The sequence below is a fragment of the Rhinolophus sinicus genome, chromosome 14 (genome assembly GCF_057876585.1).
Source record: "Rhinolophus sinicus isolate RSI-liver-muscle chromosome 14, RSI-T2T, whole genome shotgun sequence".
Lineage (NCBI taxonomy): Eukaryota > Metazoa > Chordata > Mammalia > Chiroptera > Rhinolophidae > Rhinolophus > Rhinolophus sinicus.
Window position 1 is genome coordinate 30,337,379 of NC_142514.1, and position 19,159 is coordinate 30,356,537.

The 19,159-nt window shown below is 44.6% G+C and overlaps 2 protein-coding genes across 2 annotated transcripts in view; one reads left to right on the forward strand and one right to left on the reverse strand.

Moving 5' to 3' along the window:
• The window catches only part of CFAP57 (cilia and flagella associated protein 57), a 59,332-nt gene that overhangs the window by 8,027 nt on the left and 32,146 nt on the right, over window positions 1-19,159 (forward strand). The window contains exons 6-13 of the mRNA XM_074334551.2: window positions 718-870; window positions 3,854-3,993; window positions 4,761-4,926; window positions 6,875-6,988; window positions 9,256-9,468; window positions 10,926-11,099; window positions 14,873-15,034; window positions 18,971-19,126. Of these exons, the coding sequence (XP_074190652.1) occupies window positions 718-870; window positions 3,854-3,993; window positions 4,761-4,926; window positions 6,875-6,988; window positions 9,256-9,468; window positions 10,926-11,099; window positions 14,873-15,034; window positions 18,971-19,126 (1,278 nt within the window). The remainder of the gene's footprint in view (window positions 1-717; window positions 871-3,853; window positions 3,994-4,760; window positions 4,927-6,874; window positions 6,989-9,255; window positions 9,469-10,925; window positions 11,100-14,872; window positions 15,035-18,970; window positions 19,127-19,159) is intronic.
• LOC109457890 (protein yippee-like 5) lies at window positions 5,520-6,155 on the reverse strand. The gene has a single exon (XM_019751104.3). It carries the CDS (start codon window positions 6,121-6,123, stop codon window positions 5,758-5,760), a length of 366 nt encoding a protein of 121 aa, XP_019606663.3. The 5' UTR covers window positions 6,124-6,155; the 3' UTR covers window positions 5,520-5,757.

The window sequence follows — 19,159 nt, forward strand, 5'->3', positions numbered from 1 at the left end:
GGGCTGAGCAGAGCCACCTGACTTTGGTCATAAGGAGATGTCTAATGTGCATGAGGACAGTTACAGTAAATGATTCAGCGGAAGGAAAATTTATTTATCAAATTATAGGGAATGAATAACTGAGTGGGTGATAAGGAAGTAGAGATGGTATGTGCAGGAGAACCTTTCAGAAAGTTTGGTTGTTAATAGAAGAAAAACAGTAACAGGGAAAAGGAAATCTAATTTTATAATGTCTACTTGGGAACTCCAGGCCCTCTCAGAGACTGCTGGCAAGAGCTGTGTGACCCTTCTATTCTCTCTGCCCTGTCATCCACCCCACGTAGAAGAAGGGCTGTCACCTTCCCCTCTCGTGCCCTGAAGTGCACACTGGTGTACTTGGTGCAGGCGGGTGTCCACACTGGGCTTCTGACAGGTGGGCGACAGTGGGATTTAGATTAACGATTGTTTTCAGAGGAGATCTCAAATTGAGGTCCATAGATTGATCATTTTCACAAATGCCACTGCCTTATTATTCAGTCACTACTTGCTTAAAGGTGAATACAAAGCCCACAGAAACATGGGCAACTCAAGCCCTCCCTTTTCCACCTCTGCGGCAGATGCTGGAAACATGCTAGTCTGGGAGTCTGTAAGCTCAAAGTATCCGAGAGAACTCTGAAAGCCCAAGGACCCACTGCCAATGTGGGGACATCACTGATAGCGATCTTGCATCTTGGGCAGATTCCCATGGACCCACAGAGCAATGACCCGAGTCAGTCTGACAGACAGGACATCGTCTGCATGTGCTTCAGCCCCTCCGAGGAAACCCTGATCGCCACCACCAGTAAGAACCAGCTCTACAGCATCACCATGTCCCTGACGGAGATCAGCAAGGTGGGTCTCCCCAGCGATACTTCCTTCCAGGCTTTTTCCTTCTATATTCATAACAGAATTGGTCTGTAGTTCTTTTCCTGATGCTTTTGTCTGCTTTTGGTATCAGGGTAATCCTGGCCTCATAGAATGAGGTGCAGAGACAAAGCAGAAGAGAGAATTGCTTGTTTTCAATTAAGATAAAAGAGGTTTTTATCTTAAAAGGTTATAGGCCAGTGTGTGTGTGTGTGTGTGTGTGTGTGTGTGTGTGTGTGTGTGTCTCACATCTTATTTATTCATTCATCCATCCATGGACACAGGTTGTTTCCATAAGAAGTGGCCTCTTAACTGGAGTTAAGGGTTGAGTAAAGGAGATTATGCTGCCTGCTGATGTTCTCAGGTGGGGCCTTTCAGGCCTGTACTTGGAGTCACCGTGAATCCAGGGCTGTTTTTAACGTGCAGATTTAGAAACTATATTTTTATCCTTTCACCTGGGGAGAACTGATTCACATGGACTCAAAAAGGACTAATGTGATGGCTGGATCTTCAGTTTGCTTTCTCTGTCTAGAGGGTGAGCTCATTGCACAGAGCCTCTCTCCATCCAGGTGTGCAGGGCCTCTGAGAAGGAAGGCTGCAAGAGGAGGAGAGAACTTGACCAGAGGATTTGGATCTTCTGTGGAGGGGAGCATTTCCACTCTCTCTCCTCGGCTGTAACTGTCTCCTGCCTGTCTCCATGTACACTCTGCCCTCCTGCCCCTGAGATATATTCCAGACCTGGTCATTGCGAGATAAACATCCTCCGCCACCACCGCCATCACAGCAGCTATCCTTCAGTGGCCTCCCCGTGCTCTGAGAAGAGCCAGATCAGCTGCCCAGGGCTGAGCATGGTCTGGCCCTGGCTCCCTGCCCAGCCTCAGCCCATCAGTCCGTCTAATAGGACTGGCCTTTCCAACCACCACGAGTCTGCATGTTTCCTTTCGTCAAAAGGCCACTGCACACCGTGGCCCCTCTGCCTGAGACATTCTTCCTTCCCCTCTTCCCCACATTGCTTCTTGCTCATCCTTCAGGAAAGAAAAAAAAAAAAAGCCGCTAATAGGAATATGCTAACAGAGGCAGGGAGGTCGAAGATATTGGAAAAAGAAGGGGTAATGGATGGAGAATCACAGAAATAATCTGTGCCTGCCCCCCACCCCAGTACAGCACCTCTTTTTCTGAGATAGTAGAGGAGCATAGAGTGATGCAGATCAGTTTCTAAGTGGGGAGGGCCACAATTTGGGAGAATTCCCATCTCAGCCTTTGTTTTGACTTAGTGTGCCGACCCAGAATATGTGCAGCACATACAATTTCTCAATCACCACTCCTCATTCATGTGTCCCAGGTATAATGGCTCTGGTGACAGATATCTGGAACCTACACAACCAGTGTAATAGGATACATTTTAATTTAAAATCTTCACCCAAGTCGTTGCTGCTGGTGGTAGAGTAATATAGTCTCCCTGGGGAGAAATTTGGCAGTACTTATCAAGATCCTTAAAATCATTCATTCCATTTTCCCCTGTATTCCACTTCTAGAAATATATCTGTTGTACGTATCAGTCCCAGCCAATGGACAGTGATGCTATCAGCTAGGAAAGCCTAAGTCACTGTACATTTCCCCCACAAAGGCCAGGATTGTGGCTGGACTGGCCTTTGTGCTTTTTAATATAATTGCAGATGCACTTTAGCAAAAACCATCAGGGAACATTGAGGAACAAGATTTATTATTCACAGGTCCTGGAGGGTACCTGGTATGCATGCCCAGGGGTCACACAGTGAGGTCACAGGTAGAGAGAACATAGACCTAGGGCTTTGCCTTTATTAGGGCCCAAGGGTGAGGTGTCTAGGGTTTCATGGGTTCACTCTTTGTTGGCTAATTTACAGCATAAGAGCGGGAATTAGGGCACAGGAGAAGCAGGCTCACTCGAGCCAGCGGTTATCTAGGTTATCCAGTGTTTGGGGAAGAGGGACCTTCGCAGGTCCTAATTCCTTATCTGGTTGTTTTGCTGGTAGCTGTGCCATACAACTGCAATATGTTCATTCAAGATGAGTGTCTTGAAATGGATACCTCGACAATCAATAGCTGAATGTCAGCCACCTACACTGCAATCAGGAAGCTTAATGTCTGCACCTAACTACAGTATCTAAGGAAATAATCAGAGAGGCACACGGACTCACCTGCAAGGATTTTAGTCTAGTTATTTAGTTGTTCCTAAGTAACAAAAATTGGAGACCACTTAAATGTTCCCACAGTAGAGGAATGGCTAACTTAAATTCTGGTTGTGGGGACAGAGCCAGGAGTGCAGTTTCCAGGCTCTCGGCCTCACGCTAAAGGGTGCTGGTTCAGGTAGTAAATGGCCATCAACTGTGATTGGATGGCCATCAGCTGTGGCTAGTTGGCCGTCAGCTGTAACCAGTGAGCCATTGGCCACTAATATAACTGCTGTGGCTAAGCTAGCAGAAAATGGGGGCTAGCAAGAAGATGGGAGCTGAGCTAGCAAGCGCGGATTGTAGTTAGCACAGCGGATTGCAGCTAGCAAGTGAGGTTGGTTGGCAGAGAGAAGTGGACGGCAGGTTGCAGAGCATGTGGCTCTTGCTTCCTGTGTCTCCAACCCAGACGTCAGTGAGAATATAGTGGTATGGCTCCCCCATCTACGGCTCTGTGGGTGTTCCTTTTTGGCCTCACCACATCCTGTGTTCTTACATGGGGAGCGGGACTAGAGACCCCAGAAGAGACCCCGCGTGACTCCCTGCATGACACTGGTATATTTGTGGAATAAAATACTTTATTGCCATTGAAATAATGTTTTTAAATAATAGTGGCGTAGAACAATATGCATAACATTAAAACAATTTGTTCACAGCCTGATTTTGTGCACCCAGGCTAATTAATGTGCATGGGTGATGAGAGCTGAACTGCATAGCCAGCCTTTGCTTACTTTGCCGGATCTCATTCTGTATGATTTCTCCAGGGGGAGCCTGCCCACTTTGAATACCTGATGTATCCATTACACTCAGCATCCATCACTGGTCTAGCTACTTGCATCCGCAAACCCTTCATTGCCACCTGTTCTCTGGATCGATCCATTCGCATTTGGAATTACGAATCAAAGTAAGGAATGAAAGCCTTTGATACTGTAATAGGCAGGAGTTTGGTTGTTAAATTTTTGATGTGAATTATTTTAAGAGAGTTTTAAATTTTAATTACTTAGAAGCTTTTAGTTGGAAAAAATTTTTTTTAATCAAGTCAGTCATCCTACCTCCTCTTTTCACTTTTGCATGGGCTAAAAATTACTTTGTGCTTTATTAAATGCTTACTATGTGCCAGACACTGTCCTAGACTCTAGGGACATAGACTAACACTCCAGAATCTCCCCTTCTTCCATGACCTCCGACGTCCTTCCAGCTTTCCTCTCCGCTCACTCACACTCGATCTGTTTTTGGCCTCATGGAGCTCGCCAGACCATTTATTCCACCTCTTTCTCCTCATCACTGCCCCAACTCCCCTCAATTCCCTAGTGAGTTTATCTTCCTGGCATAGTGACCCTGAAAATCTCCAACCTAGATTGGCCCCACCCTGTATTTCTTTGTTCTGCTGGGGCTGCTGGAAAAAAAAAAAGTGCAGTCCTTCTGATTTGGGGAGCTAAGTGGAGCTGTGCATTCAACATCAAGAGACAACCCCAGATCATTCTCCCTACTTGCTATACTCATTGCTGGACACTATCCTCAAATAAGCAAAATCTAGAAAAGAGAGGAAGCAATCATTGCAAGCAATAAAGTATCTCAAATGCTATGATAAAAATATGTAACACATATGGTGGAGGGCTTGAGGGGTTTAGCAGGCTAGACTTATAATTCAATAATTGATCTTTTTCACAGCGCTCTGGAACTATACAAGGAATACCAAGAAGAGGCGTATGCAATTGGCCTCCACCCATCTGGACACTTCATTGTGGTTGGGTTTGCTGACAAACTGCGCCTTATGAATCTACTCATTGATGACATACGTCCTTTCAAAGAATACTCTGTCAGAGGATGCAGAGAGGTAAGAACTGCTGCAGATAAAGTCCAGTGTCTTGGAAAGCCAGGGTTGAAATATCAAGAACTAACACACTATGGGGAGGTCGGACCAAAATGTGTCTCAGAGAACTTTAGTGTTGTTTTATTTTTTTTTCCAACTATTACTTTATTTATATTACTATGCTTAAGTTACATGGAAAAGACAACCAAGCAGTTCTGCCCCATTTCAGGATGTTTCCAATCAACACCAATTATGTGGTGACATAACTAGGAATGGTGACATCTCTGGGTCAAGGCTGACAAGGAAGAATGAGCTCTGGTGCTACAGTTCATCTCCAACAAGAACATGGCACAATGGCCAGCACAAGCCATACTGACACTGAACCTTTAGCTCTGGTCACAAATTCGGATCTCTTCTCTGAGGCCAACAAATCAAATGAAATAACTGGGCTTAAAAAAAAAGTTTTAAAATGAAGCCCAAGTAAGTTCAAAAACCATGCTCTTGACACATTTTCCCTTCAAAATGTACATAAAACACACTTTTTCACTCTAATAGCCCAGATTTTTTTCCTCACATAGCCACCATGTAGCTGCAGATATACTATTCTGCCTCACGATGTAAACATAGGGGGAAAAAATTAACGGCATCTGCATAATATTCTCTCTACACACTGCTGTTGGATGGAAAATAGAAAATTTTAAAAAAGAAAGAAAGAAAGTTTCCATCTTAGATGCTCACAACCTCTTGTTCCGCAGTTCATGAATCCGACTCTGATGCTAAGGTGAGAGTGTATGTAAGTAGATTTTTGTTTTCAGTGAAGGAGACCTGGGAAAAGATGGCATTATCTCTTATTCTTCAAGAGTTATCAGATGGCACATGCTCCTCAAACCCCTCACTCTCCCGGACCAGAGCGCGTCCCAGGATCACACGGCCTTCTTTATAACGCTGGCTGTCTTCAGTGGCAAACTCATAGATCCATCCCAGTTTGCTGTTGCAGTTTTTGCAGCTCACGTCTCGAACCATGTGGCGGCCAGTGAGCATGACCCGGTCTTGAACTTCACTGTACTGCAGGTTAACTACCTTGTTAAAAAGAAATGCTCTGCCAGTGGCTCCTGTGAACCGAGTAGAGATGAGTTCTGAGTGGTTGGTCAAAATCGTATCACAGTTTGCACAAGAAAACAGATGGCTACCACCAATATGATCAAGGAAAATTCTGCCCATTTTTGTAGTTGAAGTTCTAAAAACCCCTAGCGGCTGTGAGGTCCATGGCAGCCTGTGGTTCTTGGATCCTCAGCTGGGATGAAGCCAGTGTTGTTGTTTTTTAAGAAAAGAAAAAGGAAAAAAAATCAATTCTTCCACCAAACTTATTGAGTATATGGTTCTATCACCTTTTTATTCTCACCAAAATATTTCACTGAGCTGAAAGCCTTGTGAGGCCCCACCTGTGATAAGTCCTCTGTGTGATTGTGGAGTGATACAAAAGTATTGAAAAGTTACCTTAGAATTAGAGTCACAGCTGGGAAGGCAAGGTGGGCGACTGGGAGGAGCCAGGGAAAATAAGCAACAGGGAGAGGCAATAAGCAGCCCATCAGCTTTCCCCAAGAGGACTCGCAGAAACAAGACAATGATTCCAGGAATCGCTTCCCCACTCGGAAACTTCTTCTACAGACAAATGAGTGTTCTACTCTATAATCCAAGCAGCTTCAAGCTTAAGCACACATGGCAATGCTATCAACCTGGCCAGTGTGAGCTACAGGAATAGTGAAAGAGTCTGAAAATGTCAGCCAAATCTCATTCTGTTTGTACCTTCGCCTGAAAATGTCAGCCAATTCTCATTCTATTGGTACCTTCCCCTGATTCCCACTTCCACACATAGTGTCAGCCTGAACTCTTTGAAAAAAAGGGGCTCTTAACTAGAGCCTTCAATGAGACCTTTCTTTCATTCTTACTCCCTGGCTGTATTTCTTTGTAGTGTGCTTTTAGCAATGGAGGTCACCTGTTTGCTGCAGTCAATGGAAATGTGATTCACATTTTTACCACCACAAGCCTAGAGAACATCTCAAACCTGAAAGGACACACAGGGAAGGTAAGTGAGTGAACAGTGTCCAGGGGAGGTCACTGTCTACTTGGGGAAAGAAACAATAAAACAAATGCACAAATGTAATTCCTAATCGCAATAAATTCAATGAAAGAAAAACATGAGATGTTATGAGAGGAAATAATGAAGGAATTGGCATAATGCAGGAGATTGGGGTGGTCACAAAGGCTTGGTCCTAAAGGAATGGGTAGGAATTAGCCAGACAGAGCTCTTGGGGAAAATCATTGCCGACAGGGATGCAAAGACCCTGAGGTGGGAGATTGTATGGGGTGTCAGAGGAACTGAAGTGTCTGTGGGGCTGGAACATAGGTATCAGGATGAAACGTGGGGTGAGCTGAGATTGAAGGGGTTAGCAGGGGTTCAAGTGCATGGAACGTTGTAGGACTTTAAAGGATTTTGTACTTTATCCTTTTTGTTCCTCAAAATCATTGAAGACTTTCAGGGCAGGGAATGGTATGACCAGATTTGCATTTAAAAAAGATTATTTTGGCTGCAGAATGAAGACTGTATTGAAAGGGATGAGGGTAGATAGAAATGGTAAGACTATTGTGGATATCTACATGATAGAAGACAATATTTTGGACCAGGATGGAGGTGGTATGGATAGGAAGAAGTGGATGGATTCAAAAGATACTTAGGAAGTAAAACCAATAGTTCCTAATGGTAGAGTGGATATGGGGCATGAAGAAAAGGGAGGGGCCAAAGATTGAAAGGAAGAACAAGTCAGCAGGTGAATTTGGAGAGAAAAAAACAATTGAAAAAGAAAGGCATTCTGGGTAGAAGGACACGTTACAGATGACTGGAAGGGAGTATAAAATAGGATGGTAGGTTGTGGATGATATAACTGGAACATTGGGCACATTTGAAGAGTGGTAGGAGAAAAAGCTGGAGAGGTTGGCTGAGCCACAGAATGTGTATGCCAGGCCAAGGAAGTGGACGTTAGTCTGTAGGTGAGCAGAAACAATTGAGGAGTTAAGAAAGGAAGTAATGGGATCAGAAAGGTAATTCTCCGAAAAGTATTGACAATGACTTAAAGGAAATGGAAGTTGGAGTGATGGAGACCTAGGAAGTGAGGATGAAAGCTGAGTTAGGGACTACGTCATGGCTTTTGTAGCAGGGACGGAGAGAAGGAAGACACTAAGTTCCGTTTGGACATGTTATGTTTGATGTGTCCGGGAAGTGTGATATGTGAGTGTGGAGATTGGGAAAGAAGTCAAGGCTGAAAATTAAGATCCAAGGGATTAGGTGGTAGAGGAAGTCAGGGACATTGATTAGATCACCAGGGGCCTAATCCAAGAAGTATCTCAGGGGACCAACATTTAAAGGAATAGTAAAGGACAAGAAAGACTGCAAATGAAGATACAAAAAGAATGAGGGACATGAATCAGAGAGGCCAGGGAACTAGTTTCCAAAAGGATAAAGTGGTCAGTGGCATTAATATCAGAGAGAGGTCCTGTAAAGATGAGAAATGACCATTGACTTTCACAAAGAACAGGGCCTGAGAGGAAGTGTTATGTAAACACAAGCATCGTTGAGTGATGCTGAGCTTCCTCAGCTTCCGCAGCGGGCTTGGTCTTCAGGTGACTGTGGAAACACAGATGAAAGCACCTCAAGCCCTGTTCCAAATAAGTCAGTCCCGTCAAGCCCAGTGTAGAGCTCTTGCTTTATGGCCTGACTTTCCCCTGGGCAGAACCTGTGCTCCTCTGCACTAGAGCTGGAGGAGGGACCTCCTTTTCCAGGAGTAACACCCCCACTCTATGAGTGGCACTTGCAGATGGAGGAGGGGTAGAAGCCCCTGGTCTTCTCAGCTGTCCCCTCATGGCAAGGAACCTCCACTCTAAGAGAAGCTGGGGCAGGGACAGTCAGGGCACCATGTTCTTGGACTCCTGCACTTGGAGTAGAGCTGCCACCAACGAGCAGGAACTGGCTGGGGGAAAGGAGACCAGGTCCTCTTGCCCGTGCCTGCCTGGAATAGAGCTGAGTAGGGATAAAAAAACACTAGTAGTCTGCCCTTCCCAGGATGAAACCATAGCCAAAGACTGAGAGCTGGCGGCGAGAGGGAGACCCATCTTTTGGACCCACATTCTCAAGAAGCTATATTTTGTGCTCACTAAAAGCTACGTACCAGGAAAAGAGTCTAGTGAAACACGTGAGGAGTTCATTCTCCTTTGCCATGTGACGATGTGTGTGTGTGTGTATGTGTATACATACATACATATGCGTGCTCTTCACTGGGATTGTCTTCTCCCCTATAGATTCGTTCCCTTGCGTGGAATGCAGATGACAGCAAACTGATTTCCTGTGGCACAGATGGTGCTGTATATGAATGGAATCTGTCCTCAGGAAAGAGAGAGACGGAATGTGTGCTCAAGTCCTGCAGCTACAACTGTGTTACCATCTCCCCTGATTCCAAAATTATCTTTGCTGTTGGATCCGACTGTACCCTCAAGGAGATTGCAGATTCTTCGGTGAGTCTGCCCCTGCCCCTGCCCCGCCCCTGGATCTGCAGGAGACAGCCCCCATGTTTGCAGCAGAAAGTGTGGTGGGCAGAGGGCCTGTGACAACAGTGTCCCTTCTTCATGGGATAACACCTGGCTCCCCATTCCTTTCCGGTCAGCTCGGTTATTGTTGCTTCTGGAATTTCCTGCCCAGCACCTTGCCTGACTGGGTTTAATTGTAGAGCCCTTTTCCATTTCCATTTTGCTTGCTGTCTACAATTTCTCTCCACCCTCCAGGCATGGAGGTCAGCAGCATCTCTAAACGGCACTCTTACCCTTGATTTCCACTTACTTTCCTGGCCTAAAACCAGAACTATAGTTACTGCTATCACCTAGGCTTGCCACCATATTCATTTGAAATCCCCAAACTCTGAAATTGCAGCATTACAACATTTGGCTCCAAATAGTTGTGGGAAGACAGAAGAGCTCAGTAAGGACACTTCTTACACACGCGGCTGTGTCCTTCTCCGGCAGCTCAGCAGCAGCTGACCATTGGCGTCTCTCGCTTTGCTTTGGTGCTTGTCACTCTCCTGGTGCTGGTCCCTGGGGAAGTGCAGCGATACCACAGCAGCAAACGGACCTGAGGCATGTGTCCCCCTGACTGGAACACAGCTTCGAGTAGGGGGTCTCTCCATTGTGACCCCGAATAGCATCGTCCTAATTTTGTGGTGGTTTGCACAGTGCTGCACCAGAACCAAACTCCTTTAGGGCAAGGCCATGGTGCTCTCCTCTTGATGTCCCTTCTAGCTGACACACACTGCAGGGCCCACTGCAAACATTCAGTTGATGTTTGGTGGGCAGGCAGATGCATGGGTGGGTGGATGAGTGGACGAGAGAATTAATGCATGAAGGAATGAATGAGTACCCTGAAAGGATAGTTTTGTTTCCATAATGGGTAGTAATTAATGTTTGCTGAATATGTTTATGGTCCACATTCCATCCTGAGTTTGAGATGCATGTTTCTGTAACAGCCAAGAGCAAATCCTCTAGAGCCTGACTCCCACTTACAAGGTGGCTGGGTTGAGGCAAGTTACCTACCATCTCTGTGACTGTTTCATCATCTTTAAAATAGGGATAAAAGTAGCTCCCTCAAAAGGTTTCTGTGATAATTAAATGAGATACAACACGTGAAAGCCATAGAATGGTGCTTTGCACCTAGCAGGAGCTTTTTGAAGGTTTCCTTTTATTAGTGTTATTAACTCCTATAGATGAACAACTGTTTATTCATCCATCAAGCTGCCAAGAAATATTTAGCTTTTGCCTTTTCTGTGCTATGTAGGAACTATGCCAAAGGCTATAAGCAACACATTTTTTAAAATGCAGAACTTGCTCTAATATTGCTGTTTGAGGAGAGGAAGAGAATGACTTAGGGACACTGAGAACACAGCTCAGCCCCTCCAACTGAATGGAGCTGTCTTGTGTTTCAGGTCCTTCGAGAGACGTCAGCGTTTGACGCTGTCTACACAGCCGTCGTCATCTCACACTCTGGACGTATGATGTTTGTGGGCACCTCATTGGGAACCATTCGTGCGATGAAGTACCCTCTGCCTTTGCAGAAAGAATTCAATGAGTACCAGGCTCATGCTGGTCCTATCACCAAGGTGAGAGGCGTCCCTCTCGTCAGCGGCTCCGTCCCAGAACTAGCTCTCGATAGATCCGTTTGATCCTGCCCTCCACATACCTTCTTCATCCCATCAACTTCTCAACGTCTTTTATCTCTCCTTATTTGTTCATACAGCCATCCATTCAGTAAACATTTATGGGCTATTAATATTCTTTGCTTAAACTCTTCCCAGGAATTTATCCTAAGAAATAGTCTGAGATACACCTAAATATTCATGTACAAGGTTGTTCACCATAATATTATGGGTAATAACGGGCCATTTGAGAAATGCTATAGGCTCCTCACCCAGATCTTCTCTCCCCGGCCAATGCATTCATTTGTCTGCCAGCTGCTGAGTGTTGGCTGCTCACAGCTCTCCGTCTCCTACAGAAGTGCCCTGGACTGAAAGGAGTCATAGCCCAAGAGATGAGCCCCTGCCCCTTCCCGAGGGCACAAAAGGTCTTCCCGGGGTAATAAGATGAGCACACCTTTGTAAATTGTCCCTTCATTCTCCCTTCTGAAAACGTACTGTCTATGTTTACATGGAATCCTGAAGAACAGATGTCGCATCCAGTGCAACACGGGCAGTGAGGGTGCGAGAAGGGGCGGCTTTGGGTTAAGTTTTAAGAAAGAAACAAACAGAGACTTAATGCAGTTTAAATCTCAGAAGGCCAGGGGTCTCACAGTCATGAAAGACTGGAGCCCAGATTTGAGCCAACTGGAGGATTTTACTGATAAGTATACAAGAGAGTAGCAGTGTTTTTTGGGCACGGTCTGTGAGACTCATTTATCACGTTTTAGAAATAACCCAAACCAATTATTTTGATCTTTAAAAAGCCAAAGCAGAAAGTCCTTGAGGTGAGATATGTGACTCCCTTGAGGGACATATATCACATGTAGAAATTGTTTCACAGAGCTGAGCAGAGAATTTAATCTTATCGCTCTGAAGACTCTTCTCACAATTAGGTGAGAGGGGAAAGCCAGAGTCAGCAGCGGCTTTTCCCAGGCAGGGGGAAGGGGAGACAAGGCCCCTTCCCAAATCTTTCTAAGGCACCTCATCGGGGGTCTCCACGGGGTTCCACCTGGTTTGAGTCGTTCCCCCCTCCCCGTGGGGAATCTTACTCGTCATTGGCTGCAAACCCTCTTTTGGAGACTAAATAGAGAGAAATATACAGTCCTAGAGATGCAGTCTCACAGACTTTTCTTTCCACAAGGAAAGACACGGGGGGAGGGCAATCGGCTAGGCTGTTGTGTGACAACAAACAGTGGAAAAATGTGTATCTCTTCTCGCTTCCTCCCTTCTCATATTCCGGATTGAACAATACCAACTCTTGAGGTTTTTAATTATGTCCCACACTCTATATTGGCTTACCTGTAGACGCTATCTTTATTGAGAAAGGGTTTTTCATTATAAACTGGAACATGCCTGTACTGAGCCTGGGTCTTGGGTCCAAAGTAAATTACTACAACATATCCCCCACCCTTCCCTTCAGATCTACTAAGTTTTGTGGATAAGGTGTTTATTTTTCTGATCATAAAAGCAATGCATGTTTATTTTAGAAATAAAAGTCCTCATAATAATAATATTTTGGTGCATTTTCATATATATGTATATATATATATATATACACACGCATGCACACACACATATACATACATTTGTATGTATGTATATACATATACCAGGGTGCCAAAAAAAAATATACACATTTTAAGAGATATTATCTTAACATGTGTAAACATTTTTTTGGCTCTCTCTGTATATACATACATATATATATATATGGTGTGTGTGTTTGAGATTATGCTGTATGTACACTCTTTTGTAGCCTGGTTTGTTTGTTTTTACTTAATGCTATTGTAAACATTTTGCCATGTAATTAAATGCTCCTCAAAAGCATGATTTTAGTAGCTACACAAATATTCTATCCTGTGATGGACTGTAACGTGTTTAACTCTTCTCATATAACTGGTCATTTAAATTATCTTATGAACTCTAATACATGTCCTAGTCTACAGATTTCCATGGGAATCTCTGATTACTTCCTAAGGCTAAATTCCTAGATGGAGATACAATTCCTGAGGGAAAGAGCATTGCTGTTTTTAAGACTCTTGACAAATACTGCTGATAGTAAAAAGACATTTTTCATAGTTGTTTCTTTTGTTTTCACCTTTTATTTTGAAATAATCATAGATACACAAGAAATTTTAAAGATAGCATTGAGGTCCTATGTACCCTCCCCCAATAATTACATCTACTGTAACTATAGTACGATATCAAACCAGAAAATTGACATTGGTACAATGTGTGTGTGTGGTTCTACGTATGTCACTTCATCACATGCATAGATTTGTGTAACCACCACAGCAGTCAAGATACAGAACTATGCCGTTATGACAAAGAACTCCCTCACGCTGCCCTTTTATAGTCATACCCTCCCCCATCCCGTCCTTGGCAGCCCCTCATTTGTTTTCCATTTCTATAATCTTATCATCTTGGGAGTTTTATATAAATGGAATCATGCAGTATGTGACCTTTTGAGAGTGGATTTTTTCACTCAGCATAATGCCCTTGAGATCCAGCCAAATTATTTTGTGTATCAATAGTTTATTCCTTTGAACTGCCGAGTCACGTTCTATGGTAAGGATATACCATAGTTTGTTTAGGATATTTTTATTTTCTCCCAGTTGTTGGCTATTACAAGTGTAAAGCTGCTATGAACAATCAAGTGCAGGCTTTTGTGGACCTAAGTTTGCATTTCTCTGGGATAAATGCCCAGGAGGACAATTGCTGGATCATATGGTGAGTGTGTGTTTGTTTCATTTTTTAAAAAACTGCCAAGCTATTTTCCATTCCCACCAGCACTGCATGAGCAAGCCAGTTTCTCCACATCACTGCCAACGTTTGGTATTGTCACTTTTTTTATTTTAGCTGTTCTAATAGATGTGTAGTGAGGACAGTTTACAAATGTGTGCTCATCTTATTACACCCAGGGAAGACCTTTTGTACCCTTGGGGAGGGGCAGGGGCTATCTTGTGGACTCCTTTCAGTCCAGGGAACGCCTGTGGAGGATGGAGAGCTGTGATCAACCAACACTCAGCAGCTGGGAGATGAATGCATGGTCTGAATTTGCAGTTCCCTAACAGCTAATAATGTTGAACATCTTTTCATGTCTCTATTTGCCATCTGTATCTTGTCTTCTGTGAAATATCTTCATATCTTTTGCCTACCTTCCAGTTGAACTGTTTGAGTTTTTTACTCTTGAGTTGTGAGAGTCCTAGAAAAAGCGCTTGACAAGATACAACATCCATGTATGGTTAAAACACTTAATAAAATGGATAGAGAAGGAAAATGCCTTAACATGATAAAGGCCATATATGACAAACCCTCAGCTAACATCATTGTTAATGGTGAAAAACTAAGACCTTGGCTCTATGTTCAGGAACACGACAGGGCTGTCCCCTATCACCACTGCTTTTCAACACAGTGTTGGAAGTCCTCGCCAGAGCAATCAGGCAAGAGAAAGAAATAAAAGGCATCCGAGTTGGGAATGGAGTTCTGAGAGTCCTTTGTATAGTTTAGGTGATAATTGACTCTTGAGATACCATAGTCTCGCTATTTTTATTCATTACCTAAGGCCCGTGAGGGCTCCTGTCTCATTCTTACCCATGACCAAGTCTTCCTCCCCGGGAGGCTTGTACAATAGTGAGCTCAATCCTGGTCACCCAGGGCCTCAGAAAGCCTCCTGTCCATGATCTTTTTCTCCTCAGATGTTGCTCACCTTTGATGACCAGCACTTGCTGACAGTCGCCCAGGATGGCTGCCTGTACACCTGGAAGGTCTATGATAGGGAAGGTCGGGGAATTAAGCGAGAGAGAGAAGTGGGCTTTGCCGAAGAGGTGCTTGTTACGAAAATAGACTTGGAAGAGAAGGTAAGAATCAGATCTAATGAAGAGGGACATAGAAATTTCTTACTAGACTGCATCCACACTCCTGGGCCAGCATTCGAGGCGCGCTGCAGCCTGGCTGCCCCCAGCGCCCAGCTCTCTCCTGCACTTCTCTGCCCACACCGCCATGCCCCCTCTTCCTTGCCACTTGCTCTGTTTCCACCGCACCCTGCCTGCCACGTGGTCATCTTAAGCTGTGCTCTACTTTTAGCCCAGGAACTAGCTTTCTTCTTCCTACTCTTTGAAGGCGGGAACCATGACATGCAATTCTCTTGTATGACCAACAATTTATAGCACATGGAAGACAATCGATAAATATTTACAAAATTAACTCATTAACTGACAAACTAAATATCCCAGTTGTAGCCGTAAAACTTAACAACTGCTAGTATATGGAGCCTTCTTTAAACAAATAAGAGGTATTAATAGAGCATTTCTGAAACCCATTCCTCAATAATAAAACAATAAAAGTAATAATAACCAACAATTTTTAGGTTTGCCACAAACCAGGCACTGTGCTGATTGTAAGTACTTTCTCATTTAAATCTCACAACATCTCTATGAAGAAGTTACTATTATTCTCCCCATGTTTTAAGACATGGTTTTAGAGAAATTGAGTGACATGTTCAAAGTCACTGAGCTAGTAAGTAGCAGGACCAGAGTTCCGATCTAGATTTAATCCAGAGCCCACTCTCTTAACCACCATCCCAAAGGGCCTTCCCTCCTATTTACGCAGTAAACATTCCATGCAGATGTGTTTTGAGAGAGCTCTGAGTGCATAGCTGTGTGCTCCACTCCTGAAGGGAGAAGACGAATGGATGGTAAACTCACGAGGCTTACAGAGGACGACACAGCTATGCACTCATTGCTTTTCATCCAGGATCCAAAGTGCATTTATTGAATACCTGCTTTTTGCTAGGCACTAGGGATGCCTGTGTGAAAAGACAGTCATGGCTCCTGTGATCAAGGAAACTCACAGTCAAGTGAGGGTAGAGACAAGTAAAACCCTCGGAACATCAGTGCCAGAATGGCCCCAAAGCAGGGTGACCGGTCCCTGGCATTTCCCAAGATCCCTCCTGCAGCTCCCTGGACCTTCCTGCAGGAAAGGCAACGTAGAAGGAAATGGGGAGGGAGAGCCTTTGAGAGTTGGGGTCTGACCTACTGCATACAGGCGAATGTCTCCTCTTCCTTCTCTTTTTTCTTCTCTCTTCCTCCCAGAGGGTAGAGGAAAAGACCAGATAGGAGACACCAGGCTGCACCTAAGGCCTGAGGGATCTGGCCTGACCCCAGCCCCCAGCCAGGCCTGACAGAACTGCTGCCAAGGTGGAAATGACTAGTGTGTGTACTGCTCACTCCTAAAACTCCTATCTTTCTGGGTGTCCCACTACCTCACTCTTCTTATTTATTCCCTGTGAGCCTCTCTGACTGTTCGGGCCTGGCTCTTCCTCCACCTGTCTTTTAAAAGTCACGTTCAGTGAACACACAATGGGATTTATAGGTGATGTAATACAGAATTGTACACCTGAAAACTATGTAATTTTACTAACAATTGTCACCCCAATAAATAAAAAAAATAAAAAAAATAAAAATAAAAAATAAAATAAAAGTCACCTTCCCCAGAATTCCCAGCTCTCTTTTTTTCTTTATAGTCTATGATGTTCTATGTAACTGTCTCTCAGGCCGTGATTTACCCACTCATTCAGTCATTCATTTATTCATTCGTCTAACTAGTATTTACAGAGGGGTCTGCTATGTACCAGATACTGTACTAAGGTCTGGGATCATAGAAATGAAAGACATAGAAGGCCTGTAGCTTATAGCTTGGGAGGAAGTAGAGGTGAAATGAAAACGGGAATTAAGCGTGTGATGGGTGTTATGAAGGAACGATGCTGTGGGGGCACAGGGGAAAGGACTCTGACCCAGGCCAGGTGGTGCCCGAGGAAGTGAGCCTTGGATGGAACCTTCCAAAACAAATGGGAAAGGATGTTCCACACTGAGGACTAAGAGGCGTGCTCCTGGCTAGGTAAGGCTGGAAAAGAGGTTGTGTGGAGAGAGGAGTTGGAGATGAAGCTGGAGAGAGATCGTGCGGGGCCTTTTAAACCATGTTTTAGACTTTGGAAATTGTTCCTAAGAACCCACTGAGAGACTTAACTTAGGGAATGACTCGATAGATTCACGTCTTAGAGAGACTTCTCTGCGACAGTGTGGAGAAGGGGCTGAGGAAGGACGATGAACAAGTACTTCAAACATAACATGTCGAACACAAGATCATCCCACCCATAAATGTATTCCATTAGTTGGGGTCATAGTTTCACTTGATAAATTTGTATTTAGTGCTGACGTTGCTGCTGTGCCTGTGCCAGTCTCCCGGATAAAGCAGGGCAGCAGGGCAAGCCAAGTGCACCCGCAGGGAACCATCTAGCGGGAGAAACAGTCCTCACCCCATTTCTCTCACCTTCACCCCACGCCCAGTCAGGTATCATGTTCTGTATAATCTGTCTTGAGTCTGTCCATTCCTCTCTGCTCCCTCTACCCCACGTCCGGTCAAGCCCTTCCCATCCCACACCTGGACTGTAGCACCCCTGCCCTCAGTCCTCTTCTAATCTAGCTCCATGCTACCATCAGAGAGGTTTTTCTAAAGCCAAAGTCAGCTTAATCAGGTTAACTGAGGACCTTCGGAGGCCCTCTAGGGTAAAATGCAAACTCCTTAGCATGGCCAACAGGGACTCTGATGGCCTGACCTAGTCTCAGTCTCTTCCCTCACCCTCTGCTTCCCACCTGCAACAAAGCACACGCAGTGGCCAGACCTGGTATCCTCGCTCTTACCTTCTTGCCTTTGCATATGCAACTTGTGTTCATCTCTCATTTCGCTATTTCCTGTGTGCCAGGTTCATGCTAGCCTGCTGGCCAGGAGTGCAGAAACAAACATAACCCCTTCATTATTTTCTAGTCGTCCATGGGCTATAGGGGAGACAGACCAGAAAAGACAAATGAGGATGCACAGTGTATTCATAGGTGAGCAAGAAGAAAACACCTGTGTTCTCACCTGCTCTGTCATCAACATGAACTTTAAAAAAACAAAAAAATGAGGGGTGTGTGTCTTGCAGTATTTTTAGAAAACTGTGGCAATGATGAATACAATGGATTGGAGGAAGAAGACACTAGACCTAGGAACGAGCAAGGTGGGAAGAGTTAGGACCTAAACTAATTAACAGTGGACAGATGGGCCAGAGGGACAAACAGACAGTCCTGGGAACCGCCCAGCTGTGGGCGTGTATCAATTCGTAATGCTATGTTTGTTTGGCTGCCTCAATCTGTAAATTCCATGGGGGCGGGAATCATGGTTCAACAAATATTTTTCAAGTGTGTGCTATGTGTTGGGCACTGTTCTAGGTACTTGGGATATATCAGCATACAAACCCAACAAAGATCTCAGCCTTCTTGGTGCTTCAATTCTAGTAGGAAAAGAAAACAAAAGACAGAAAACAAAATAATAAAGTATATGTTAGAAAGTGCCAAGACCCAAGGAAGTAATAAAAAGTAGGGAAGAGTAGGGAGTTGGGGAGGAGGGGTCCTGAGTGCTGGGAACGGGAAGGAGAGGGTAACAGGATTAAATAGTGTGACCCAGGCAGACCTCACTGAGCAGGTGACATTCACGCATGTTTGAAGGAAATGGGAGCATTATTAACATAATGCCCAGCACACAGTAGGGCTTACTGAATATATTTGTAGGGGTAGAGGAAGAAGCTCATGTCTTCTAGTTTTTAGTTTGGGTTTTGTGGGGGAAAGACGGTAAGTTCTAGTTGAGACATATGAGTTGGAGGCTAAACAGAGCTGCAGGTCTCGAGAGCTCGAGGCCACAGGTGTAAATGGTCGAATTCATCACACTGTGAATGTCCTTGATTCTGTGTCCTCTCAAAGGCTCAGGTCATGTTGGAGCTGAAGACTCGTGTGGAAGAGTTAAAAATGGAGAACGAGTATCAACTGCGGTTAAAGGATATGAACTATTCTGAGAAGATGAAGGAGCTGACAGACAAGTTCATCCAGGAAATGGAGTCCTTGAAGACGAAAAACCAGGTCTGTTTGAGAGACTAAACCAACACCAAATAA